Below are 27593 nucleotides of genomic sequence, written 5' to 3' on the forward strand. Positions count from 1 at the left end.
GCCAGGGACCTTTGTGAGGGCAGCACCCACAGTCCTGCACAGGGCAGCCCCTCGGGGGCCACCACCCCACGCTGAAGGGATGGGCCGCCAGGAGAGCTGCCAGGAGGGTGGAAAGGGGCAGGGCAGGAAGTGAACCCGGCGACCACGGATACAGGTGGGGAGGACAGGTCCTGGGAAGGGGGGAGGCCTTGAGAGAGGACGGGGCTGCCAGGCACAGAGGAGAGGCCGCAGCACAGCCAGAAGGCCACGAGCAGAGGGGACCCCTGAGACACAGACACCCTGAGACACAAGGACCCCAGAGAATGGGGGACTGAGGCACAGAGGCGGGCCCCCTGAAAGATGGGGGACTGAGGCACAGAGAGATGGGTCCCTGAGGTGATCCAAAGGGGACCTGAAGCCCAAAGAAATGGTGCAGTCAGACGCAGGTCAGGTGGCGCTGAGGGTCCAGAGACTGAGGTGTGAGAAGAGCGGGAACTGGGGAAGTAGGGCGGGGGGCAGCTAGGGGCTGGAGCCCCCAGGGAGGAGAGGCCCAGGGGCAAGAGGCAGGGAGGACCACCGGGTATGCCTCAAGCGGAGCCAAGCTCTGGCTGTGCTCAGCCCGGTTCCGAAGGCTTTGGCTGAGGACCAGGTGTCCTGCCTGACCGTGATGCCGGCACCCCGACCTGGGCTGGTGGGCCAGGAGACTCACTTCTTGCTTTTGAACGTACCCAGGAGCTTGGGCATGAACTTGCCCACCTTGCTGTCCCTGGTGTCCTCCGCCGGGCCCTCCCCGGCCCCCGGGCCCCCGGGCTCCTCCTTTTTGCAGAAGACCTCGAAGCGGCTGTAGACGCGCTTCTCTTTGCGCATGCTCTCCATGCGGTGCAGCAGGCGGTCGCGCTCCGCTGCGCTGGCTGGCAGCGTGCGGTTCAGCCGGCCTTGGGTCCCCAGGCGGTCTGCGAGGCAGATGGCGGAACATTCGTCCTTGTCGGACACGTCAGGGGCCCGGCCGCCGGCAGCTGGAGGGTGGCCCAGCTCGGGGCTGCTCTGGGCCGGGGTTGGCGCGGGGCCTCCGCGGTGCTTCTGGCCGTGGGCGCTGATCTGCTCCAGGATAGCTTTCGTATCATCCCGCAGGTTGCTGCTGTACAAGGCGTTGGCCGTGGCCGAGGCCACGCAGCCCCGCGGGCCCCGCTCATCTCCTGTGGCAGCCTCGGTGCTGTCAGCCCGGCTTGGCGATGGCCGCCGGGGGCTCTCAGGTTGCCCATTCTCCTGTGGCACCGGGAAGCTACCCTCATCCTCCACGCGCCGCTCACCCTTGGGGTTCAGCAGCTGCCGCAGCCGCGCAGATCCCCTGCGCAGGATCTCCATGGGGCCGCCAGGCGCCTCCTCTGTGGGCCCGGTCTTTGGAGACTCCCCAGAGAAGGGGAGGGGGAGGCTGCCCCTGTGCTCCGGCACAGGGGGCACCGGGGGCACCGGGCTTCCCTTGTGCTCAGGGTAGGCAGAAGCGGGACTCCCCTTCTGCTCGGTAAATCCCGTGGTGGGCCTGTCTCTGCAGCTGGGAAACCCTGCAGTGGGACTTCCCTTCTGCTCGGGGTAAGCTGAGGTGGGGATCCCTTTTGGCTCAGAGTGGGGCGGCTGGTGCGCCCCAGGCCCCTCTGGTGGGGGGCTGTCCCGCCCTTGCGGGGAGGTGGAGCGGCCCTGGGTGGAGAGGAAGCAGGAAGGCAGCCGGTCAGTGCCGCCGCTGCTCCCACCTAGTGTGTCCAGCAGCTGCGTGGCGGTGAGAGCGGCGGCTCCCGGCTGCCGCTTGGCCTCCTGGTGCAGCTGCTGCGTGAAGGAGTCGCGCAGGTCTAGCAGGCAGCTTTCGAGGCTGCGGTGCTCGCTCCCACCGCCCCCAGGTGCCGACACCTCCTCCCGCCACGCCTGGGACAGGATAGCCTTGCTGTGGCTGGCGACCGTGACTGCTGCCCCCATGCCGCCGGCGTCTCGAGTCGGGCCCTTGTATTTCTCCAGGAGCTCGGCCACCTTGGTGGAGACAGCAGAGCGCATGGCCTTGCCACCGGACGCCGGCATCTCGCTCACCACCTGCTCCTTCTCCGCGGTGGCCGCAGCAGCTCCGCCTGTGCCCTCCGCCTGTGACGCGCTGAAGATGAGCGAGGAGCGCAGCCGCGAGCTGCGCTGGATCAGCGGGTTCGGGCGCAAGCGGAAAGTGTCCTGCTTGGCCAGGCCGGCCTGCAGGCCCTCGGGCTCGGAGCTGTCGCCACCACCGCTGCCGGAGCCCGGGAAGGACGTGGGCACACGGAAGCTCGAGGTCAGCAGGTCCCCGGCGGCCACCCGGCCCCCAGAAACCAACACGTCGTCTTCATAGGCCTCGGCCTCCATGGGTGCGGGCAGGCCCTCGTCGCCAGCATCCTCACCGTGACAGCCGCTCAGGTAGGAGGCGAGGCGCCAGTGCCGCAGTCCCGCCCGCCCCTCGGGCCGGCCTCTGCGCTCTGGCTCTGGCTTGGGCACAGTCTCTGGGCCTAGCCTCGTCACCGCTTGGCAAGGGAAGCGCTGTCCCAGGTTGGGAGATGGGGCCCCGGCCGGTTCCAGACCGCGGAGCCTGGGCCCGAAGGCAGGGTCAGAGCCATGGCGCACCTCCCGTGAGGCACTGGATGGCACGTAGTCCAGCCGCTGGTGTCCGTCCGGGCCGAGCTCCGGAAAGCGCTGCCCGGCGCCCAGCGTGAAGTCGTCATGGTCCGCGAAGCCAGGGCGGCCAGCGCGCAGCTTCTCGAACGGGCCCTGTGGGCGCGCTGGGGCAAGCTGCGGATCCCACTGGTAGTGCTGCTGGTAGAGCTGGTCGCGGTGGAAGTGGCTGGTCTGGAAGCGTAAGTCATCACCGTAGCCGAGGAATGTCTGCCGTGACACCTGTCGCGCGGCAGCGAAATTCTCCACGGCTCCCGTGCCGTCGGCGGCCGCGTAGCTGTGCCTTTTGAAGGCGTCCATCTCTTGGTGCCGTGCCTGAAAGAAGCCCCGCGGGCCCAAGAGCTCCCCGCCTGGTCCGGCCTCGGTGTCCAGATGCCGCGACAGTGGCCACAGCCCCGTGTGCGGCTCCAGGGCGCCCCCCGGCATCCGCAGTGACTCCTCTCGACGGAGGGCCGACAGGAAGTGGCGGTCGGGGTCAAGGAATGAGGGGAAGCCCAGGCCTTCTTCCCGAGGCGGTGGGAACAGGAGGTGGGCTCGTTTGAGTAAGGAGAAAGGGGTCAACGCCCCGGTCACCTGGCCACCCATGAGGGGCCCAGCCCCCGCGTATGGAGCCAGGGCGTAGGCGTCCATGCGAGCTAGCGCCCCGGCGGAGGGTACCAGCGGCTCGGACTGTGCGAAGAGGATGCGGAATTCCTCATCGAAGCTGGAGACCAGCTCGCCCTGGAACACGTGTGCCAGACTCCGGTGGATCTTCTCGAAGGACCACATAAAGCTGGGAGTAGGGTGGGGCCAGTCAGAGGGAGGGGGCGAGACCAGTCGGGGGGGGGGGGGGGGGGGGAAAGGGCGGGGCCCGGGTTAGAGGGAAGGGGCGGGGCCGAGTAATGACCCAGGCCAGGCTGGGGCAGGACCGGCTGGAGCTGTGTCAGGGGCTCCAGGAGGAGGGCTTCGGGAGAGGAGGCCCTTTAATGGGGAGGGGCTGGGGGAGGGCAACGGGGCTGCGCGCACCTGTAGCTCCCGCTCATCACCACGGCACAATCCACTAGGAGGAACTTCTCCTTCACGTGGCCCTTGAAGGACTTCCCGGTACGGCAGTAGTAGGTGGGGCCCGCCACAGTGCGCACGCGTAGGAACTGGGGCAGGAGAGGCGTCATGTCTCTGAAGAGGGATCTTACCCCTTCCCTCCCAGCCATCCCCTCCCCCCCTCCGGTCACTCACGTCCACGTGGTGCAGGTTGATGTGGCACTTGTCAGCCATGTCCAGGAAGTGCTGCGCGTTCACCTCATCTAGGAGGATGTAGACTGGCACGCGGCGCGCAGCGGCCTCCAGCACTTCACTGAGAAGGTCCACGTCGGTGAACATGTCCATCACCACGGCCACCACCTGCGGGGGGGTCGAATCAGGGACGGAGGACAGACCCCTCCACGGTCCCCACCATTCTCTAGCCATACCTCCACGCCCCCGCCCCCAGGGCAGGTTGTCTCTGGATGCCAACAATGGCCACTAGCTCATCCCAGGGGAGAGTGGGGCCCTGTCATGGGATGGGGGTCAGAAGGGAGGGGGCTGTCAGAGGGGATATGGGCTGCTGGTCTGCTAGGTGGCCTATGATGGAGCCTGAGGCAGGCACAGGGCCTGCAGCCTACTGGGGGCGGGCTGTCCTCCAGCTAGGGGCGGGTGTTCAGCCCAGGGCAGAGCCCTGATGGCACAGGGGGCAAGGCAGATGAAGCCCCCCAAACACCCCTGCCTTACAGACGGCTGAGCTCCCAGGACCCCAGGGCAGGTATCAGGGCTGAGCCCGAGGCTCCATTTCTGCCCCTGGGAGAGGGTTGCCCCGGGGCGGGGGCGGGGGGCAGAGGCAGAGGCAGGGGTTCTTAGTGTCTGAACCTGCTGCCTTAGGGTCCATGGTTTAACAGCCTCCCTTTGCTATTTGCCAACTGTTTGGGGTGCTGAGGGCACAGGGGTAAGAAGCTGTCAGCTAGGTCAAGGGCAGGACTAGAGAGAATTCTCTCAACAGTAAAGCCAGGCAAGGAGGGACCCCAACCATCCCAGAGCCCCTGAGTTTCTGGGCACTGGCCATGACCCTGGGCAAGCAAACCTGTGCAGTCTGCAGCTTGAAATAACCAAACCCCTGATGACCCGGGAAAAAGCCTGCCAGGGAACCCTCATCACAGCTCGAAGCCTGGAGACGCCTAGCCAGCCAGCCCTGGCCCCGCCCTTGCCCCCTAAGCTGGGCATGCTGGTATTTCTCCTTCACCCTCACACTCCTATTCATGCTTCACGGTCCAGCTCAGGCTGCCCTTCCCCACTGCCTGCTGAGCCTGTGACAGCACACCTGCTGGGCAGAGCGGATCATCCTTCGAGCCTCATCCTTGATGCAGGGGCTGTCAGGTGGCGGCGGCTGCACCAGTGTGGTAACCTCAGTGCCCTGGAAGCCGAAGGTCAGGGGCCAGCCCAGGTCGAGTTCAGGCACTGCCTGGTCTGAGTTCACAGGCCAGTAGGTGCCCGAGGAGCCATCGAAGTCCATGTTGGGAGGGCTGCTTTCGGGGGGCTCGAGGGCAACGTGCTGTGGGGCCCGCAGGTGGCGGCTCACGTGCTCCAGCTCCTCAGGGCACAGGAAGGCAGGTGCCCCCTCGGACGCCAGGAAGCTGCTATAGGCCTCCGGCCCGCCCTCAGCCAGTGCATCCACTGCTAGGCGGTAATATTCTTTGTAGTGGGGTGGCAGGTACCCGGGTGCCAGTGGGTTATCCCCCTGCGAGGAGCTCTGGGAGCGACGGGCCATGGCGGGGCCAGGGACCTGGGGGAAGGGCAGGAAGACACGTTACAGAGGCAGGGGCTCTGGGCCCCCCCCCCCACACATGCGGACACACATCATAGAAGGGGCTGTCAGTGACCTTGCGTGGGCTGTGGAGTTCAGCCCGTGCCTGGAGGTCTTCCAGGGCAGCCCCAGAACCTAGCATGCCCCCTAGCTGGGGGAACATCAGAAGAATGCCCCGACACAGGCACCCCAGCTGTCTCTCGCCGCTCTGGCCGTACCAGCCAGGCCCCTGCTTTCACCAGGAGCCAGGGAGCATCTGGTGCCCCAGCTTCCTGCCAGGGGCTCTGGCTCCACACAAAACCCACTCAGGTTACTTTATGGCCTTGTGGACCCCTTCCTCCATTAAAAACAAGAAAACACTAATGATATGATAGTTGGAACAAAGAAAATATAATCCAGCCTTTACTGTTATATTTACTTTTTTCTTCTGATTTTATGACATGAATGCATTTTCGTGGCCCCTGGCACTGTGCGTGCTGGACAAGCTGGGCCGCTGCCTGTGTCTCTGCCCCCAGTGCCGGGGGAACCTGGGCTGCTCCCTGTGCCTCTGGCCTGTTACCTCCACTGTAAAATGCACCTGTCTCAGCCATAAAGAAGAAGGAAATTTTGTCATTTGCAGCAACGTGGATGAACTTGAAGGGTATTATGCTAAGTGAAACATCACAGAAAAACAAATACTGTATGATATCACTTGTATGTAGAACCTAAAAGAAACACAACAATCTAGTGAACGTAATAAAGAAGCAGACCCAGATATGGGGGAGGGGGAGGTACAAAGTATCGGGTGCAAGACGGGCCCAAGGATGCCTTGTGCAACAGGGGGATAGAGCCAATAGTTTGTAGTAACTGTAAATGGAGCGCAGCCTCTAAACATTGTATTAAAACATTTTTTTTTTAAATGCAGCTGTCAGGGTTGGCCTGATAGCACACCTGGCCCAGGACACAGAGCTTGTCCCGGGATGCAGCGTTAAGCCCCATCCACAGACCCTGGCGGCTCCTGCACCTGCCCTACAGGGCCACACACTCTGAGCACACAATCCACTCGCTGACCTCTCAGCCCTCCGAACCCCGACCCCTGTCCACCATCCCATCTCAGACACCTGCCTGGGCCACACCCCGGGCACCAGCCCTCCCCGAGGCCTGTAATCCTGCCAGGAGCTTAGAGGCCTGTCCCTGCCAAGCCCGGCCCTGTGTGGCAGCAGCAACCTTTCCAAGTTTCTGGTCACTGCCTGGCTCCCTGCCGCACTCCGGAGGAAGTCAGAGCCCTTTGCGGTGGCCACTGGGCTCGTCCCGCGCTCTAAAGGTGGTGCCTCCCCACCTTCACTGCTCCCCCCAACTTCACATCAACCACGCCCACGGGCTCCACTCCAGCCCACCTGCCTCCAAAGGGCCGCATGGGGGCCTGGCCTGGGTAAAAGCGGTCATTGGTCCTGGAAGGCCAGGTGGGGGCTTTATTTGGCTCCCAGGGCCCATCGCCCCAGGACCCCTGAACTGCCTGGATGCTCATCCCCTAGCCTGGAAGGAGGGTCCGCTGGAAGCCAACCCTGCCTAGCCTGTGGCTTCCTGAACATCGGTCCTGGCTGGGGCGGTGGTTCTGCCAGACTGCCCCCCCACCCCCACCCCCCGCAGGTGCAGCTGGACGCTGCTGACTGGATGGGATCCATGCCCGCTGGGGACTGTTGCCTGAGAAAGTTAGGGGGTCAGGATGGCCTGGGGAACCTCTCCTGCCTACCTTCCCTGGGAGGTGACAGGCTACTGAATGTGACATGGAGGTGGGGATGAGGCATACCCGCGTGTCATTCAGTCACGCCTGGCGGAGATGCTACTTGTCTGTCTGAGGAAAAGCTAGTCTGCCATGCCTTAGAGGGGGCACCATCCCGACTGTATCCGGTTACATACAGCCTCGTTGTACCAGGACCAGACCGAGGCTGAGCACACGCGGGTACGAGGTGTGGGCCTGCCTGTACTAGGTTTTCACCCTGTACCTGATGACACCATTTTGTGGGGGGGGGGGGTCACACTGTATCTCTTTTAATTTAATTTTTATTGGCGTATAGTTGCTTTACTATATTGTGTTAGCTTCTACTGCACAGCAAAATGAATCAGCCACACGTATAAATATATCCCTTCCACTACACTACAGTGCGTCAGGTAGAGCTCCCTGTGCTATCGATATGTTCCCATCAGTTGTCTATTTTATACGTAGCATCAGTAGTGTCTATGTGTCAATCCCAATTTCCCAATTCCTCCCACCCCCCCTTACACTGCGGGGGACCCCCGTATCTGGAAGCAGGGTGTGTGTGTGATCTCGAACTGTATGTGACTGGGGTGGGGGGCACTATCCCGCTGACAGCCTTTGAAGGTGCCGCTTCCCAAGCCGGGGAGACCTGCTAGAAGTGAGGTCATCCCCTCCTACGTCACTGGGGAAGGGAATCAACACGAACTGTCCAGGCTGCATGCAGTTGGGGCACAGGGGATCCCAGGTGGGCAAGGAAACTTCTCATCCGACAGGACTGGTCAGGAAGGGGCACCCGTCCAGTGAGCCCGCCAGGTGGCCCTACCCTGGCCCACACGGCTATACCCACGGTCCCGAAGACCTTATTCCTTTGCCTGTTTCCTTTCATGGGTCTGCACACCCCTGAACTGTGGACTGGGCAGTGGCCACTCCCAGCCAGCTGTGGAGAAGCCAGCAGCGTGCCTCCTCTCACATTTGCCTACCAAATGCCGGCCCTAAGGGAGGGAGGGGCGCTTATCCCACCCAGGCCGATGACTCAGAAGGAATCACGGTCTTTGGCAGCTGACCTCTGACCTCTGACACAGCGACAAAGCCTCCAGGCACGGCCCTCAGGGCTCTAGGGGGCTCCCATACCAGGGGCCTCCACCGGAAGTCTTTCCCACAGGGCAGGCCTGGGGTTTTATCCGGAGGGAAGGATCTGGGGCGAGTGCACGCGGTGGACGGACCCTGCGCCAGGCAGACAGAGGCATTAGGCTGAGTGGAAGAGCATGGGGGTGAGATCCCGGCAGGGGAGGCTCATGGTCTGGAAGTGGGTGAGCTGCAGTTTTCCGGTGCGTACTGCAGGGCCGGATGGGGTTACTGAACCCCAGGGAGTTAGGCCGACTGGGCCGGGTGTCCCATCCACCCACCCAAGTCCAGGGACTTGGGCGCCAGGGAATCGGCGCCTTCTGCTCTCCCTGCACCCTACGGAGGGAACCGGACCGAGCCCTGGCCACTCGGGCCACCCACAGGCCAGGCCATGACGGCCTAGAAGGGGCGCCCCAGGGAAGGGTCCAGGCCAGGCCCGGCACCCTCTCCGGACTCCAGCTAGGCCGCGAGGGCGGGAGCAAGTCGGGCCAGCCTGGGCTGGCTCGACCCGGGCCCGGCGCCTATTCCCGCTCGGCTCCTCCTGGGCCGGCGTCGAGCGAGGGCGCCCGCGTCCACACCGGCACACGCGGCCGCGGCGCCCCCTCGCCCCCAGCTCGGGCAGACCCGCCCGACCCCCGTGCACGCGGCCGCGCTTGCGCTCCCACCGCCCCGCTCTGGGTTGCGAGGACCCAGCCCAGGTGCGGGCCGGCGGGCCGCCCAGGTGAGGCCGCGCGGCGGGGGGTCGCCGGTGGTGCCGACCCCGCCCCACCCCGCCGGCCCGGCCGCGGCCTCCCCCTCCCGCGCGCCCCGCCCAACTGAAGCCCGGGGAGGGGGCCCTACCTGGCCAGGTGCGCGGGGTCTCGGGACAAGGGTAGCAGGAGCCGACCGCCGCCCAGCGGCCTCGCGGTCCGGTCGGTCCGGCAGCCACTCCCTGCCGCGGCCCGCCCGCCGCGCTGCCTGATTCACGCTCCCGCCCCCGCCCCGCCCGCAGTCCCCGCCGCCTGCCTGTCCGGGCAGCACCTGGGGGCGGAGCGGCCCCACCCGCGGCGCGCCCGCATTCCTCCGCCAGCCGCCCGCCCGCCGCCGCCCCCGGGACCCCCGCCCGTGCCCCGGCTCCCCCGGACCCCGCCCGCGCCCCGGACCCGGGCGTGCCCCCCGGCGGCGCAACCCGGGACCCTGGCCCGCTACCCCCGGAGACCGCTGAGGCCCCGACTTCCAGGGCCCCGCGCCCCCAGGCGCCCATCTGTTCGCCGAAGGCTTAAAGTCCCTGAGCCTGACCCCTGAACCCTCGCCCCGGAAGTCAGGGTGACTCGAAGTTCCGGCTCAGTCGCTAGGAAACGGGCCAGCCCCACGCGGGGGGCGGCGCTTCTGGCCTCGCCTACTGGCTGCGGAAGGCAGGTGGAGCAGGTGAGACAGTGGGGGCGGTGCCGAGCCCCGGGCAGGGCAGGGCCTGGGGACCTGTGAGCACAGGGGCCCCGCACCACACCCGGACGTCCCCCACCCCGACGCCCGCACAGAGACGCCCGCATACTCGGACGCCCATAAGTACCTGGGACCCCCCCGGGCACACAGGGACCCCGACCGCAGATCCCCGACACACGCCGACCCCACACACGTATAGGAAAAGCACTGCACCCAAGGGACCTTCATTCCCACACGTGTGGACACCACCCCACACCAGTCCCCTCCCAGACCGATCCCGGCACCGAGCCCCCTCCACATAATTGGACCCCACTGGCATGCCCACGCTCACGCGTAACAGACCCTGACTGCATGGGGTCCTCTGCACACACCTGTGGACAGGGGACTCTACAGGCACACAGTGAGCTGCACACACAAGGGATGCCGCATGTACAGAGCGCCCACATACATAGGACCCCCCGTGCACACAGAACCCTGCCTCCATACAGGACCCTACAAGCGCACCGAGTCCTGCGCCTGCCATACTGGGACACATGCCAGCTTACACCCATACAGGACGCTCTGCAGGCACGGTGGGCCCCTCATGCACTGACCCCCACAGAACCCTGCAACCTACAGGACACTACGTGAGCACTGAGAGTCCCTCACGAACTGGGGACCCTGCATTGCCGACTCCCACACAGACATGGGACCCTGCAAGCACTCTGAGCCCTACATGCTCCTTCCGTGTGCGTGTGTGCACACATGCACAGACACACACGGAAGCCCTCAGCTGCCCCTCGGTGCCTCGGTCCCCCCAGCGTCCCCCACAAACACTTCAGATCCCTACTCAGAACCCACCGCCTGGGGCTGGCCTCCCAAGGAAATGAATTCTGGGGTCAGCTGAGTGGACTAGGGAGAGGGGTGTTGCTTCCAGGCCCTGACAACACCACCTGCTGAGGCCAAGACGAGAGAGGGTTGGGCATGCCCGGTGTGGGCGGGGTGGGGGGGGTGTTTGTCAGTGTCTGGTGGCGGTGCTGGGGAGGCTTCAGCCAGGCAGGGTTGGCTCAGGCTTGTGTTTAGGATGAAGCTGGTCCAGCTGGCAGCCCAGTGGTTTGGAGCAGGGAGATGGGTACCCGACATCGACCCTGGGGTGAGGATGGGTGAGCCAGGGTGGAGGGGCCAGGGGAATGAGGGCAAGGGGGACAAGCTGTGGCCAGATGTTCTTGCCAAACATTCCCACTCAGGCTGCTGGGCACACCCCCCCCCCGCAAGAACCAGGGGCAGGCGGGTGGGCCAGGAAGCCGGCAGGAATCTGTGCTGTCGGGGTGATCCTGTGTTCCCCAGTTCGGCACCTGCTGTCCGTCCACGCAGGTCCAAGCCAGTGTGTGATGCTGCCCCTACGGCCGCTGCCACTCTGACCACACCCTCCCTGACCTTTCCTACTCACCCGCAGGAGGATGAGCAGTAAGAAGGGGGGACCCGAAGCTGCCCCAGGGAAGTGGCAGACGTCCTTCCACAGAGCCAACCCGAGCCGCTGCTGGTGAGTGTGAGCCCTCTGACCTCCAACCCTGCTCAGACCCTGACGTGTGATACATGCTATGCGGCCACCCAGGGACAGTACTTCTGGGAAGACCTTTCTCTCTGAGAATGGCCTTCAGGGGATCTCCGGGTCAGGCTTGAGTGTGGTGGACTGAGAACTCAGAGCTCAGATGTCCATTCCAGACCCTGACCCTGAGTCTTGTACCCCTGGGGCTGGGACTGGGGTTGGGGTCCCGGGGACAGTGTTCAGAGGAACGTGGCTTTAGGACACATGGAGATGGGAAGCAGGCCCGTGTGGACTGAATATAGGTTCTGAAACAGGGCAGGGCTTGAGTTCATGTTGGGGATTCTCAGACTAAGCATGTGGTCCACTCTGACCCTCTGCTCCACCTAGGCTATCCTGTGCTTTTTCTTGTCTGCTGCCTCTCCCTCAGGCCATCCTCTCTTTAGCCACTTCCAGGCTGAAAGGTGACAGCTTGTCCTTGGCCTCCTGGTCCTGCTATGGGCCAGGAAGGGCATCTCTTCCCATGTCCACCCCTACCCATTGTTACTCTTCTTCTCTGAGTCCCATTTCTTCTCCGTCATGACACTCATCTGAGTTCTTTGCTAAGCTGCCAGCACCTTCCAGGCTGCGGCTCCGGGTCCTCCCAGTACTGGGATCTGTGCTTGCTAAGAGAGCCCCACACCCTGTTGCTCTGCTGCAGCCCCTCTGCTTGGAGTGGGCCTGGACCCCAGAGGCCTCCCAGATCCCAAGACCTGGAGGGAGGGTGGCGACTGCTCTCCACGCCAAGCCAGGTTAGCCCCTAGCTCCCCAAAACAGCCCCAGCCTCATCTGAGGCGGCAGCTGTCCAGGAATGAGGACCTGTCCAGGAATCAGGCGCCACGTGTGGCTTCCGCCATCTCAAGCCCTAGGAACAGGCTCTGCAGTAGACAGGAGGCTGGGCCGGTGGGCCAGGAAAATGTCGGGGAGGGAGGGGGGATGACGGACCTCAGTTCTGCTACCTGCTGACTGTCCACCTGGGCCCTGGACCCAGCCCTCACCCCACACATTCCGAGCACTGTGCTGGGCAGCTCCCGCCCCGCCCACCTGGCCAGGATGCCTGGGTTCTCTGCAGAGACACCTCTGCCTCAGTTTCCCTAGACAAGCTCCCTCCTTGGGCTCCCTCTACCTGTCAAGCATTGGGCCAGCCCGAGAGGGCTTCCTGTGCAGCGGTCTTTGCCGTGCCCTGTGTGGTGGGCACCAGCCTCACTGTGCAGACATGAAAGTGGGCCCACAGGTGTGCCGCGGCGCACATCCGCCGGGCTCCGGCCTCCTGGAGCCCTGCGGGACCTGTAGGTGGCTCGCGGGGTCACCACGCCCCCGGGGCTTGTCCGGACCCTCCCGCACCTCCACACCCCCTCCAGGCCTTACCGGGTCCTGGGTCCGAAGCGCCTCAAGGCCCTCGCACCGCAGTTGCTCCAAGGCCATGGCCAGCTCCAGCCCCTCCACTTGCACCCAGGCCTGCTCCTCCTGACACAGCTGCGTCTGCAGCTGGACCTGCCGCCGCTGCTCCTCCAGCAGCAGCTGCTCCTGGGCCAGGCACAGCTGGACCTCGCGGAGCCTCAGCGGCTCGGGGCCCCAGCCCGGCGTGAGGCCGTCCACCCTGCAGCCTATCACGTCCGCAGCGGGGACCGGCACCGGCTCGGACCCCAGAGCGATGGCCTTCTCCGGCTTATTGGCTACCTGAGGCTGCTCTGGTCTGGCCACTCTGGGGTGTCCCCGGGCAGCCAGCTTGCTGCTGGTCACGTGCCCCGCAGGGGCCACCCCTGCCTCGTCCCGAGGGTCCCTAGGGGCAGGGGGCGGCGGCTCGGCCTCGGGGCCCTGCTGGCCCGTGGTCTTCTGTGCCCTGCCCGTCCTCCTGGCCCGGGATTTGCGAGCTCGACTTCGTCTGCCAGACATGGCCCTGACCTGGCGCCTGTGTTACCAGGTGTCTGCTCCCCGGGGGCCCGGGCTCATCGGCTGGCCGGCCTCAATCAGGCGGGCTCAGAGGGCATCCCTGGGAGGCCACGGCGGTGGGCCCTCTGCTCCTGCAGCCCCTCGTGTCTGCCCTTCCCCTTGGCTGGTGCCCACAGCACCGAGGCTCTGGCCTGGGCTCTAGCTGTGGGCCTCACAGCCCCACTCTGCACGCAGGCTGGGCCACGCCAGAGAGTTTACAGGGACTTGGCAGCGCGGTGGCTCACCCGGCGTGAAGGCTGACTGACGGGCTGACACAGCACAGGATTGTATGGGCACGGGCCTCTTTGGCCAGACTGGGAGGGAGACTGAGAGAAACTGGAGGAGGTGACGCCCGGCAGCCAGACCGCCGGGTGTGTGTAGCGATGAGTCTGGTCTTGCCCTGGGCGGGCACCGGTGCCCCACCACCCCTGTCCCACCCTGTCCACCCCCGGTCTCAGGAAACTCCAGCTGCAGCCCACAGGGCTAGGAGCCGCCTCCCCAGACTCCCTGGCCATCCAGACAAGACGCTCCCCAGCCACAGACAATCCTAACCCAACTACCACGGGAGCCCCTGGCTCAGCCCGCGCTCAGCACCTCAGCCCCCAGCCAGCGTGCTCGGAGGAGCCTGGGGCGCCCAAGCTTGTCTGTGGCGCTCCCTCGTGTGGACTCCTGCTGGGGGCCAGGCTGCGCCGGGGGAAGAAACTGGACCTTGAAAGGTCCAGGTGGCATTTTGTGGACTGAGATGGGGTGGTAGGAAGAGCCGGCCTGCCCTGAGGTGGGGCAGGGCTCTTGGGGACGCCCTGGTTGGGGGGTCCGGCTGCTCAGCCCGCAGGGGCCCAAGGAGACCCCACGTGGCCAGCCTTTGGAGCCCTGGGGACGCAACTGGGGGAGGAGGTGCAGGGGCAGCCTGAGTGCAGGTGGGAGGGAGGCTTGGGACCGACTCCTCCCCAGCATTTCCCCAGCCCGGGGCCGCTGACTCACACCCACGCCCAGGGCCCCATCCCAGCCAGCTCTGTCACACTGGCTCTACTGGTTTGCCTGGCCCAGCCCTGCCTGCTGCACCCCCTCCCGCTCAGCCCTTTCCCCAGAGGCTTGGCGGGGAGGTCGACAGCCAGCACCGCTGGGGAGCAGGGTGGGCGCCCCGCAAGGGAGTGGCACCAGGGGGGTGGGGGGAGCAGTGTTAGGGGTTGGGTAGGGCGGGCAGAGGGTCCGCCCACCGGAGGCCTCTCCACACCTGGGCTCCCGAGCCTGGGCTTCGGGCCCCAGGTGCGGGGCGGTCCTGCCCGCGGGCGCTCGCCCTGCGGCGCCCCGCGGAGGCCGTGTTTGCTGCGAAGGCCGTGGCCCCGTCGTGGTGGCTTCGCGACGCGGCTGCAGGCGGCCGCTCCTGCACAGCCGGGGCGCGGCCCCTCTTCCGGTGGCCCGTACATGTCCACAGCTCCGCCGCGCTGACCGCCCCCCTGCCCCCGGGAAGCCAGGAGAGAGGAGCCAGCCGGCGACGGGGCCCGCACCCCGGAGCGCCCCGAGGCCCCGACAGGTGAGAGCCCGCGGGCCCCGGCGCTCTCCGGCCGGCGGGAAGGGGCGCCCGGACCGTGCGTGCGGAGCCCCCCTCCCCGACGCCTCCAGCTCCAGGTGACGGCCCGGTCCGCCCCGCCGGCCGCCAACCTCGGGACGTGGGCAACCCGGGGACGGCGGTGGCCACCCTCCGCCCCAGGCCCTGTCTTCTCAGCGCGCAGCCTCCGCTGTGGCCTCTCGGCAGTGGCCTCCAGAGCCGAATCTTTACCCAAAAATCTTTACCCAGGTCTTGCCTCCTGCGGCCCAGACCCACATCCAGGCGCATCCCAGCCCTCCCCTGGGTGTCCTCGAGCTCCACAGCGCATCCAAAGCGCACACCCGTCACGGCCTTCCTCTCGCGCGTCTGGTCTGCTGCGACTGCTCCCTGCTGAGCCTGTGCCCGAGCCCCCACCCCCAAGGACGGCTCTCTGTGCTCCGGCTTCCTTCACTCCCTCCCACCTTGCTGGCCGCTCACCCCGGCTCCGAGCCGGCCTCTCCGTTCTGCTCGGTCTGGTGGCCACCAGCAGCCAGTGTCGCGTGCAAGTGTGATCCTTCCCAGGGTGGTGCTGGCCTTACCCCCAGATAAACTCCCGGCACCACCGGTCACCTTTGTACCTCCGACCCCCCCAGGGGCCAGGGTAAGGAGCCTGACCTTGTCCTGAGGACAGAGCCGGACCACAGGAGGTTTGCAGAGCCCTGACTGTCAATTTTATAGAAGTTATATGTGCCCAACGTATGTATCAGAAGGACGTCCAGTAGCAGGAGATCTGGGCTCGGCAAGAGGCAGGAATGAGGGAGTGGAGGACACGGGCAGGTCAGCCGCGGAAGATGTCCCATTAGGATGTCCAGAGGCGGCGGCCGCTGCTGTGCTCTCGACTTTGCAGCTCCGCTGAGGATTGTCTCTAATTGTCCATGTCCTGGCGTCTCCTTCTCAAGGCCCAGGCGCCTGGTGAGAAGTCCAGTCTGCCCTTAGGTCATGCTCCCATTGTCAGGCAAAGGAGGGACGGATGTCTGTCGCCCTTCCCCCATTTTGGTTTCTGTAGTGGGAAGTGGGCTCCCACTGAATTTTCTAGAACAGAACCCAGCCTTACAAGGTAGGGGTTCCGAGTCTTCAACAGGCCAGCGTCACGTGGAGAAGCTGCTTTCCCGCTCTGGGTCTGCTCCAAGAAGTCCATCCAGAGAGCATCTTCCCCAGCCTCCCGTCACCACCCGCGTTCTTGATGATCTGTCCAAACTGTCAGCCAGAGTGTATGAGTTGATATAAAGAAGGTTATTTGGTAGGACGGTATCTGGTCTAGATCAGCCTTGATTAGAGGGCCTTGTGCTGTTGGGCCCACGTGTCACTAGCATCCCTGCCACCACGGCCACTCTGTTCGTGGGCCTTTGCCTAAGCACTGGGTGGCCGAGGAGAAAGGCTGGCCAATGTCCATAGGACAGTTGTGATGTCTACCTGGGTGTCTGATGCCTCCTCTGCAGTGGACCCTCTCTGGGGGCATCACCGTGAGACGCAGAGCCAGCCCCGCACGCTCGTTGCCCGCAAACCTGGCCCCCGCTGCTGGTGCATCCGCGTGCCTTTCCCTGGGCCTGCGTGTCGCTGTTGCTCCAGGCTTGTTCATTTCAGGCTCCCAATGCACCGGCCAAGCCCTTCGCCGTTGCCCTGCGCACCGCACGCCACTCTCCTTCCCATCCACGGGAAGCTGAGAACCAGGTACCCCGGGAGATTTCCCTCCTCCGCTGTCCTTTGGGACCTCCCGAGAGAGGAGCTGTGATGGGGCAGTGGTCAGTTTGACTAGTGCCACCGTGTGGACTGAGCTCTGTGAATCAAGCCCGAGTCCCTCCTCCACCACCTCCCCCAGGAATGCCATTGGCGTGGGCTGGGGTCCTGGGAAGCGGCACCGACCCTCAGCGGAGGGAGGGGTGTGGACATCTTCCTCCCGCTGCATGTGTCCTTTCTGTCGTAAAGGATCGCTCTGTGTGCGCCCGACGCCTCAAGTCCGTGGAGCGAGGACCCCGGCTCAGGGTGGGGAATTCAGGCTGCTTGTCCTCCGGTGCCCCAGTTGGACTTCCAGGCTCCACTGGGGCCGACAGCATCCCGGGAGCTGTTCTCCAGACCTAGAACTGTGTTCTAGCAGGGAAGGCGCAGCCTTGCTCTGGAGCCTGAAGTCTGTGCCGCGGCCCTCCCACCGGGTTGGCTGGGGGTCCCACACAGCATCCTTCTCCCCACAAATACCTGCAGCTTATCAGACCTGCTGGCCACCTGGCCCGGCAGCCTGGCAGCTCACGCCTCTGCCATGGCCTCTGGGCTTGGCCGTTAGCCCGGGTCCCCCAGGCCGTGGGCGGGTGCTGTTCCCGAATACAGCACTTGCTCCGGAGCCTTGAGAGGCCTGCCAAGCGCTGGGCCTCTTTCCTGGCGGAAGGAGGTCCAAGGCGTAGCAATTTATTTTTTCCTTTAAGGTGCCCTGGCGTGTCCCAGATCTGTGAACCCTAAAAACTTCATTAGCGTGGTTCTATCTCCCACCCTCTGGAACTTCCTGGATCAGTGAACTGTCGGGATGACCCAGGTTCCTGTATTAGTTCCCTGTAGCTGCTAAAAGAACAATTAACGCACATTTAGTGTCTTATAACAGCACGAATTTATTATCTTGCAGGTCTGTGGGTTAGAAGTCCGACCTGGGCTTCAGTGGGCTAAAATCAAGGTCTCGGCAAGCCGGCCACGCTTCCTGCAGGCTCTGGAGGACCATCTGTGTCTTCATCCTCTTCAAGCTCCTAGAGGCGCCCACATTCCTTGGCTGGTGGCTTCTTCCTCCACCTTCAAAGTCAGCAACCTTCTTCCAAAGTCACAGCTCCCTCTGCTTCTCCCCTGTCCCCCTCTTCCACTTGTAAGGTCCCTTGTGATCACGTTGCACCTACTCAGATAATCCTGGGGGGTTTCGCTATCTTAAGGTCAGCCGATTGGCAACCTTAGTTCCATCTCCAATCTTGATTGCCTTTTGCCATGTAACACAGTGTATTCACCAGCTCCTGGGGACAGGACAAGGACGTCGTTAGGGGGCTGTCATTCTGCCCACCGCAGTCCCTATGAGCTATATTGTGACAGGAAGCCAGAGAGTAACCGTGATCCTGAGACAGGACAGGGAAGGCCTGCTGCGTGGACGCTCTGCAGGCACGGACAGGAGGAGAAAGCTATGGCCAGTCAGCCGTTACACGCCACAGTGCCAGAGGCTGTGTGGATCTGCTGCAGTGGAGACACCACCTCCAGCCTGGCAGCCCTGATTGCTTCTGCTGCCTGCGTAAGTTTCCTGTCATCCACCATCTTCCACGGTTATTTGTTTCTCGCAAAGGCCAGACAGGTGAGTTTAATGGAGATGTGATGGGCCCCACCACATCTGTTTTCCTCAAATCTTTTTTGTTGTTGTTCGTTTGTTTAAATTTAGGCTTTATTTTTTTAGAGCAAAATTGAGGGGAAGGCACAGAGCTTTCCCATAGATGCCCAGTCCCCACACACGCATAGCCTCCCCCATTATCAGCATCCCTCACCAGAGTGGGACACTGGGGACAAGTGGTGAGCCTACAGGCACCGTAATCACCCGAAGTCCACGGTCTGCATCAGGGATCTCGGCGTCGTGCATTTTACGGATTTGCACAAATGCATGACATGTGTCCATCACTGTGGTATCGTACAGAGCATTTTCACTGCCCTAAAATTCCCCCGTGTTCTGTCTGTTCCTCCTACCCCCTTCAGTCCCTCACAGCCACCAATCTTTTCATTGTCTCCATAGTTTTGCCTTTTCCAGAATGTGAAATTGTTGGAATCATACAGTATTATAGCCTTCTCAAATTGGCTTCTTTCCTTAGTAATCTGCATTTAAGGTTCCTCCGTGTCTTTTTGTGTCTTGATAGCTCATTTCTTTTTAGTGCTAAGTAACATTCCACTGTCTGGATGGACCACGGTTTATTTCTCTGTTCACCTACTGCAGGACATCTTGGTTGCCTCCAAGTTTTGCCTCCAACTGTGAATAAAGCTGCTGTAAACATCTGCAGACAGGATTTGACGTGAACATAAAATTTCCACTCCTTTCGGTAAATACCAAGGAGCACAACTGCCGAATCTTTAGAGTATATTCAGTTTTATAAGAAACCGCCTGTCTCCCAAGGTGGCTGCGCCGTCCTGCGTCCCCACCAGCAGCGGAGGCAGTTCCTGCTGCTCCGCACCCTCGCCCGCGTCTGGCGTCGTTAAGTGTCTGCAGTAGGTGCGGAGTGGTCCCTCGCTGTTGTTTTAATTTGCATTTCCCTGATGACAGATGACACAGAGCAGCTGTCATATGCTTACGTGCCGTCGGTATATGTTCTCTGGTGAGGCATCTGTTCAGGTGTTTGGCCCATTTTAAAATCAGGTTTCTTCCTGTTGGGCTTTAAGAGTTCTTTGTATATTTCAGATAACAGTCCTTTATCATTTGTATCTTTTGCAAATGTTTTCTCCCAGTCTGTCTTTTGCAGAGCAGAAATTTTTAATTTTTTAAAAATATTTATTGGCTGCATTGGGTCTTCGTTGCTGCACGTGGGCTTTCTCTAGTTGCAGCAAGTGGGGGCTACTCTTTGCTGTGCTGTGCGGGTTTCTCATTGCGGTGGCTTCTCTTGTTGCGGAGCACGGGCTCTAGGCGCGTGGGTTCAGTAGTTGCAGCACGCGGGCTTCAGTAGTTGTGGCTCACGGGCTCTAGAGCGCAGACTCAGTAGCTGTGGTGCACAGGCTTAGTTGCTCCTTGGCATGTGGGATCTTCCCAGACCAGGGCTTGAACCCTTGTCCCCTGCATTGGCAGGTGGATTCTTAACCATTGCTCCACCAGGGAAGTCCCAAAATTTTTAATTTTAATGAAGTCCCACTTATCACTTGTTTCTTTTTCTTTTTTCTTTTTTTTTGGATTTATAGCTTTTGCTTGATACTTGGCAAATGCCCTTAGGATTAAGCAACTTTGAATGTTGGGCTTATCTCTTTGGGTTCTGCCTTATCCTAGATGTTGTCCCAGGAATTCCTTACTATTTTTATTTGTTCTTTAATACTTTTAATGGACTTTTTAAAAATTTTTATTGGCGTGCAGTTGCTTTACACCGTTGTGTTAGTTCCTACGTACAGCAAAGTGAATCGGCTCTACGAGTACATACGTCCCCTCTTTTTTGGCTTTCCTTCCCATTTAGGTCACCACAGAGCACCGAGTAGAGTTCCCTGTGCCATACAGCAGGTTTTCATTAGTTGTCTTTTTTTTTTTTTTTTTTTTTTGCGGTACGCTGGCCTCTCACTACTGTGGCCTCTCCCGTTGCGGAGCACAGGCTCCGGACGCACAGGCCCGGCGGCCATGGCTCACGGGCCCAGCCGCTCCGCGGCATGTGGGATCTTCCCGGACCGGGGCACGAACCCGCGTCCCCTGCATCGGCAGGCGGACTCTCAACCACTGCGCCACCAGGGAAGCCCCATTAGTTCTTTATTTTATACACAGTATCAATAGTGGATATATGTCAATCCCAACCTCCCAGTGCACAGTGAACGCTGGCAGAGGCCACTGACCCCTCCAGGTAAGGTTGGGAGAATAGTCATCATTGGGAGAGCACTTGTAGAGGCATCGCACGGTTCTTCTCCAGGGACATCTGGCATCTTCTTCAATCTAGGAGCTGTGAATCTTTGACCTTGACTTATGTCTGGGAACTAGACACTAGTGGCTGATGTCAGATTTCTGGTGGCAGAGCCTGGTGTTTCTCTGACTACACAAACTGAGCAATATCCCGTAGACTGCCCTGCATCTCGCCCCGGGTCACGGCCTCCTGACCGCCGCCCTGCCTGCTGCCTATCGCGATACCATCTCACCTCCGAGAGTTAAGCGCTGCTGCTTAGCGTCTTCTGTGCTGGTATCCCGTCACCGCATTGATGTTAGGGCGATGAATCTGGCCTCCCCAGTACCAGCCCAACCCCCAGAGGAGAGCCACCACTGAGCTCACGGGTGTGTTTTTTCATTGTTTTGATGAAGGGGTGCCCTCTGAGCCTTCCCAGGGGTCCTAGTCAGGTGGAGGCTTCAAGGCTAACATTAGCCATTTCCTGTGAGAACAAAGAAACCAACGTTGTTCGGAAGTAGTCCGCCTCTTCCTGGAGCCGACCTGCAGTTCCCCCCTCCATCTGCTGTGAGCCCTGACTCTGACTGCTGGCCTGGGTGCAGCAAAGGGGGACCTAGGGACTTCAGGCGAGGTCCTCGTGGCTCAGAAAGACCGCTCTCCTCTGGCAAAGGGGCGGGAGACGTTTTCTGGTGCGGAACCAGCAGCTCGTGCTGGCGAGTGTGGCCGCTGCCGGGGCAGCACGAGAGCGTCAAGGACACAGAAGAGCGGAGCCCCCTCTGCTGCCTCCTGCCTGCAGGTCCCCTCGCGTGCCCCCTGCTGGCACAGGAGCTGCGTGGTTTGCTGCGGCCCCAGCAGCACAAAGCGGACCGTGGAAGGGTGGGCTTGATGCCGAGCGGGAAGGCGCGCTGACCGGCGCTCTCGGCCTGGGCTGTGACCCGCACACACGCCCTTCCCACGCGTGGGAGCTTCCACACGGCAGCGTGTGCTTCTGCCTGACGGTGCAACGGTCCTGGGTGTGGATGAAGATTGTTTTCACTTTTTGGAAAGACAGTGAGACCATGTCCCGGGGGCCTCTACATCCCTGGGTGATATTAACTGCGCCTTAAATTCATTCACGTCTCACCTGGAACCTGGATTTCCTGAAACTTAAATACAGAATTGTAAAGCTTACCAACACCAACAAACCTGACATAAAATATAGGAGAATAAAACAGAGTGGAAAAGGAAATTAGTCAATATATACAAATACATGGAACAAACAAGGAAGAAACAGACACAGCCACTGCTGTTCTCGTCTCCGTAACTGACCATGGGCTCCCTCCCTCCACTGCCCATTTCACGTGCCCTTTGCCCTCAGCTAGGACACCTGCTGGTCTGGGTTCTTTACCTGAAGGATTTGAATGGTCATCGGTGCTTATTTGTTTGTTGTTTGTTTTCAGTTGCTTTAGTTTTGCATTGACGTCTCCTATCAGATGTGTGAGTAACAGGCTCCCCAGGGAATACCTTGGGTTCCAGACAGTCCTCCTTACCCGCGTGAGGGGCAGTGAACCGACCTTCCTGCGTAGTCATAACCTATTGCCCCAGTCAGCGCAGTGACTCCCTTCTTTGTCCGCTAATTTAGTGGTCAGGCAGAGGTCTCAGTGTTCAATTCAAACCATCCTCATGTCACCTGGTGGAAGTGTTCCTATCCTGGGAACTAAGACTTCTCAGCCAGCAGACCTCAGAGTCATGCAGAGAGGAAACAAAAATACCTTCGGTGGGCCATTGGACGTAACGGCGAGAGAAGCCGCTTCCGCTCTGCCTGCTGGCGCCTGGCGAGTCCTTCGGCTGGGGGAGCGCCAGTGTCAGTTGCCTAGCGCTGCTTTACAGATCACAGCTCAGTGGGGCCCTCTGTTCAGTGTCTCACAGGCTGCTACCAGGCGTTGGCTGTGGCTGTGGTCTCACCTCGGGGCTCGACTGGGGAAGGGTTCGCTCCCTTGGGGACCTTGGATGAGGGACTCAGTTTCTTGCTGGCTTTCGGTCTTGTTATGTGGGCCTCTCCAGAGGGCGCACGGGCTTAGTTGGTCCGCGGCATGTGGGATCTTCTTGGACCAGGGCTGGAACCCGTGTCCCCTGCATTAACAGGCGGATTCTTAACCTCTGCACCACCAGGGAAGTCCCATAAAACATTTATAGTAATAAAATATTGACCGTATTCCCTGTGTTGTACAATATAGCCTTGTAGCTTATTTATTTTATACACAGTAGTTTGTACCTCTTAATTCCCTATTCCTATCTTGTTCCTCCCCCTTCCCTCTCCCCACTGGTAACCACTAGTTCTCTATATCTGTTCATCTGTTTCTGTTTTGCTATATTCATTTCTTTTATTTTGTGTGTTTTTTTTTTTTTTTGCAGTACGCGGGCCTCTCACTGCTGTGGCCTCTCCCGTTGCGGAGCACAGGCTCCGGACGTGCAGGCTCAGCGGCCATGGCTCACGGGCCCAGCCGCTCCGCGGCATGTGGGATCTTCCCGGACCGGGGCACGAACCCGTGTCCCCTGCATCGGCAGGCGGACTCTCAACCACTGTGCCACCAGGGAAGCCCCTATTTGTGGTCTTTTTGACGATAGACATTCTGACAGGTGTGAGGTGATATCTCATTGTGGTTTTAATTTGCATTTCTTGGATGATTAACAATGTTGTGCATCTTTTCATGTGCCTCTTCGCTATCTGTATATCTTCTTTGGAAAAATGTCTATTCAGGTTCTCTGCCCATTAAAAAATTTTTTTGACGTTGTATGACCTGTTTATTATATTTTGGTTATTAACCCCTTATTGGTCATATCATTAGCAAATACTTTCTCCCATTCTGTAAGCTGTCTTTTCATTTTGTTGATGATTTCCTTTGCTGTGCAAAAGCTTCTAAGTCTAATTAGGTCCCATTTATTTATTTTTGCTTTTATTTCCTTTGCTTTAGGAGACAGATTCAAAAAAGATATTGCTGTGATTTATGTCAAAGAGTGTTCTGCTTATGTTTTCCTCTAGGAGTTTTATAGTATCCAGTCTTACATTTAGGTCTTTAATCCATTTGAGTTTATTTTTGTAGATGGTGTTAGAGAATGTTCTAATTTCATTGTTTTACATGTAGCTGCCCAGTTTTCCCACACCACTTATTAAAGAAACTGTCTTGTCTCCATTGTATAGTCTTGCCTCCTTTGTCATAGATTAATTAACTGCAGGTGCATGGGTTTATTTCTGGGCTTCCTATCCTGTTCCATTGATCTCCACTTCTGTTTTTGTGTCAGTACCATACTGTTTTGATTACTGTAGCTTTGTAGTATAGTCTGAAGTCAGGGAGTGTGATTCCTCCAATTTTGTTCTTCTTTCTCAAGATTGCTTTGGCTATTTGGGGTCTTTTGTGCTTCCACACAAATTTTAAAATTATTTGTTCTAGTTTGGTGGAAAATGTCCATGGTATTTTGATAGGCATTACATTGAATCTACAGATTGCTTTGGGTAGTATGGTCATTTTAAGAATATCAGTTCTTCCAGTTCAGGAACACAGTATATCTTTCCATCTGTTTGTGTCATCTTCAATTTTTTTTTATCAGTGTCTTATAGTTTTCCTAGTACAGTTCTTTTAATTCCTTAGTAGGTTTATTCCTAGGTATTTTATTATTTTTGATGCAATGGTAAATGGGATTGTTTCCTTAATTTCTTTTTCCAGTAGTTCATTGTTAGTGTATAGAAATGCAACGGATTTCTGTATATTGATTTCATATCCTGCAACTTTACCAAATTCAATGATGAGCTCTAGTAGTTTTCTAGTGGCATCTTTAGGATTTTCTATCCTAAAGTCATACATTACCATGTCATCTGCAAATAGTGACAGTTCTTCCTTTCCAATTTAGATTCCGTTTGTTTCTTTTTCTTATCTGATTACTGTGGCTAGGACTTCCAAAACTGTGTTGAATAGAAGTGGTGACAGTGGGCATCCTTGTCTTCATCCTGATCTTAGAGGAAACACTTTCAATTTTTCACCATTGAGTATGATGTGGGCTTATCATATATGGCCTTTATTATGTCGAGGTGTCTCCCCTCTATACCCACTTTGTGGAGAGTTTTTGTCATAAATGTATGTTGAATTTAGTCAAAAGCTTTTTCTGCATTATTGAGATGAGCATGTGATCTTTATTCTTCGACTTGTTGATGTGGTGCAGCATACTGATTGCTTTGCAGATATTTAACCAGAACGAACTTTTTGGCCAACCCAATACATGTAATGTAATCAATCACATATGTGTGTTTAAATCTCATCTTAGTGTTTACTTCATAATTTTCAATTTACTTGGTGTCCCTTTTTACTCTCCTTCTTGGACTTCTTTTAATCTGTTAAAATGTTTTATTATTCCAATTTTTTCTACTCTTAGCAGTTAGGTATAAATTTGTATTTTCTGTGCTGCATAACAAATTACCACAAACTTAGCACCTTAAAACATCCCATATTTACTATCTCACTGTTTCCGTGGGTCGGGCATCTAAGGGTGACCCACCTGATGCCCCTCAGGACCTCACAGGCTGCAGCTGAGGTGTCAGCTGGGTCTGTGGTCTCACTGGAGGCTTGAGTGGGGAAGACTCCACCTCCAGGTTCATTTAGGTTGTTGGCAGTACCTGTCTCCTTGGAGGACTGAGTCCTGGCTTCTCTCTGGCCATTGGCTGGAGGTGCTCTCCAGTCCTGGAGGCCGCCCACAGCTCCCCATAACATGGCCCCTCTGCAGCCAGCTCTCAACACAGCCATTTGCTTGTTTAAGGCCAGCAGGAGAGTCAGTCTGCTAAGATGGAATCTTCCAGAATGTAACGTAACCATGGGAGTGACAGCCTATCACCTTTGCCTGATTAAAGCTACTTCACAGATTCTACCCACACTCAAGGAGAGGGCTCACACAGGCATAAGCCACAGGGCATCATCTTAGCGTGTGTCTGCCACAACGTTCTCTTACTAATCTTTAGTAGTTACCCTAGAGTTTACAATATATCTTCGAATTCTCAAGTCTACTATAACACTCTACTTTTCTGACAATGCAAGAATCTTAGCCCTTTTAACTACACTTACCCTCTTCCAATACATGTGCTATTATTTTGTGTGTGTTTTAGCTCTTATATATCTGTGATGTTGGTGCTACTGTTTTGCACAACTCTTTCTTTTTTTTTTTGCGGTACGCGGGCCTCTCACTGTTGTGGCCTCTCCCGTCGGAGCACAGGCTCCGGACATGCAGGCTCAGCGGCCATGGCTCAGAGGCCCAGCTGCTCCGCGGCATGTGGGATCTTCCCAGACCGGGGCGCGAACCTGTGTCCCCTGCATCGGCAGGCAGACTCTCAACCACTGCGCCACCAGGGAAGCCCTTGCACAGCTCTTATGTGTATTCTTTCCAATGCACCCTCCCTACCTGCACCTCCATGTCCCATTTGGCTTTGTCTCTTCTGCCTTTTTTCTTTCTCTTTTGTCTTTCTCTTCATTGTTGGTCTGCTGCTACTGAACCCTCCTAAAGTTCTGTTTGTCCAAAGGTGTGTTTATTTTGCATTAAAAACTGTTTTTTTACCCCTTTGAAGGGGTAAAGAAGATTGTTCTCATTTCATTGGGTTTTGGCAATTATACTACGGTGTGCTCTGGTGTTTGTGTGCACTTGCTTGTTTTTGTACTCATCCTGCTTGGGATTCTTCATGCGTATCAAAGCTCTGACTTGATCTCTTGTTTGTTTTGAAAAATTCTCTTTGAACGCTGCTACCATCCTCTCCTTCCCTCATGCCTGCAACTCCCATGACATCAGCGTCAGACCTTTCCTTTTGTCTCTCTGTCTTTAATCCGAATATTTTCATTTGTACTGTATTCCAGGTTACTAATTCTATTTCCAGCTATGTCTATTATGCTGTTAAACTTAGCCATTGAGCTCTCAATTTATGTTTTGTATTTTTACATTCTAGAATTTCCATTTGGTTCTTTATTATTGTTTCCAGTTCTCTGCCCAAACTTTTCAGTCTTATCTTTTAATTCCTTGAATATATCACTCATAATTATTTTAAAGTCTATGTCCAAGAACTCCATCATTGGCTGCATCTGGGTCTGTTTTTATTGTTCATCATTTTTCTTGTTTTTCACTCATATCTTGGTTCCTCATTAGCCTGATATGTTTTGGTTGCTGTACATTGCCTATTAAAAATGTGCTGGACAATGACATCTTCCTCCAGAGGAGACTTATTTAGTTTCTGGTAGGCACCAAGGCTAGAGGCAACTCAGATTACCTTAATCTAGTCCGGGGGTTGAGTGATTTGAAGCTGAGGATTCCGTTCCCACGCGCGTTGCTTTATTTCCCAAAGGATGGAGTTCTTCAGGATTCTTACTCAATAGAATTGCCAGATAAAATACAGGACACTCATTTAAATTTGAATTTCAGATAAACAATAAATCCTTTCTTACTGTATGTCCTCAGGATTATGTTCTGTATTTTTATTAGCTAAACCTGGCAACCCTAAGCCCTTACCCGGTGCTCTGGAATACAGATTTTGTCCCCTTGTTGCTGAGACCTGCAGAAGCCCTGCTCACATTGTGCCCCTGCCCTCCCCCTGGTGCTGTGATTCTGGTGCTCGTGGCTGCTGCCAGGGGAAGCCTGTCTGCTGGTCTGGGGCCACTCCTGCGCTCTCCTGCCCTGAGCTCACCTCCTTCGCCTTTGCAGTGCCTTCAGACACGTTTCACAGCATGTTCATTCTGTCCGTCTCTTCTGTTGCTGTCAGTGGGAAGACTGGTCCTAACCTCCTTCACTGACACGGCAGAAGCAGAACCACGTGCAGGAGCTTCTGGAGCTACTCTTTTCCCTTTGGAATTCTGTGAATACTGATTCATTGACTTCTACATTTGATGCTGCTATAAAAAGTCCTAGGAGAGGGACTTCCCTGGTGGTGCAGTGGTTAAGAATCCACCTGCCAATGCAGGGGACACAGGTTCCAGCCCTGGTCCAGGAAGATCCCACGTGCCACGGAGCAACTAAGCCTGTGCACCACAACTACTGAGCCTGCGCTCTAGAGCCCGTGAGCCACAACTACTGAGCCTGCGCTCTAGAGCCCGTGAGCCACAACTACTGAGCCTGTGTGCCACAACTACTGAAGCCCGCATGCCTAGAGTCCGTGCTCCACAATAAGAGAAGCCACCACAATGAGA

At 58.4% G+C, this 27593-nt stretch overlaps 2 protein-coding genes and 1 long non-coding RNA gene across 7 annotated transcripts; 1 reads left to right on the forward strand and 2 right to left on the reverse strand.

Moving 5' to 3' along the window:
* Positions 1 to 568: 568 nt before the first annotated feature.
* Positions 569 to 9294, reverse strand: FAM83H (family with sequence similarity 83 member H). 2 transcript variants are annotated; one of them, XM_059995319.2, is made up of 6 exons: positions 9174 to 9294; positions 5889 to 6047; positions 4988 to 5449; positions 3874 to 4038; positions 3664 to 3788; positions 569 to 3430 (listed from the first exon to the last, which is right to left on the reverse strand). In XM_059995319.2, exons 3-6 carry the CDS (start codon positions 5432 to 5434, stop codon positions 685 to 687), a joined length of 3483 nt encoding a protein of 1160 aa, XP_059851302.1. In that variant the 5' UTR covers positions 5435 to 5449; positions 5889 to 6047; positions 9174 to 9294; the 3' UTR covers positions 569 to 684. The 2 variants fall into 2 exon arrangements, with proteins under 2 accessions (XP_059851302.1, XP_059851301.1); XM_059995318.2 differs by lacking the exon at positions 5889 to 6047.
* Positions 9295 to 9616: 322 nt separating this feature from the next.
* LOC132413369 (uncharacterized) lies at positions 9617 to 23567 on the forward strand. 4 transcript variants are annotated; one of them, XR_011246247.1, is made up of 5 exons: positions 9617 to 9740; positions 11191 to 11277; positions 17451 to 18152; positions 18780 to 18882; positions 22798 to 23567. It is a non-coding gene; the product is annotated as an uncharacterized lncRNA (long non-coding RNA). The 4 variants fall into 4 exon arrangements; XR_009516705.1 differs by lacking the exons at positions 9617 to 9740; positions 11191 to 11277 and adding exons at positions 14368 to 14785; positions 15050 to 15440; XR_009516704.1 differs by lacking the exons at positions 9617 to 9740; positions 11191 to 11277 and adding an exon at positions 14368 to 14785.
* Positions 12523 to 13215, reverse strand: LOC132440358 (uncharacterized). Its single transcript, XM_060035286.1, has one exon. It carries the CDS (start codon positions 13213 to 13215, stop codon positions 12523 to 12525), a length of 693 nt encoding a protein of 230 aa, XP_059891269.1.
* Positions 23568 to 27593: the final 4026 nt, after the last annotated feature.

Source organism: Delphinus delphis, chromosome 17 (genome assembly GCF_949987515.2).
Source record: "Delphinus delphis chromosome 17, mDelDel1.2, whole genome shotgun sequence".
Classification (NCBI taxonomy): Eukaryota; Metazoa; Chordata; class Mammalia; order Artiodactyla; family Delphinidae; genus Delphinus; species Delphinus delphis.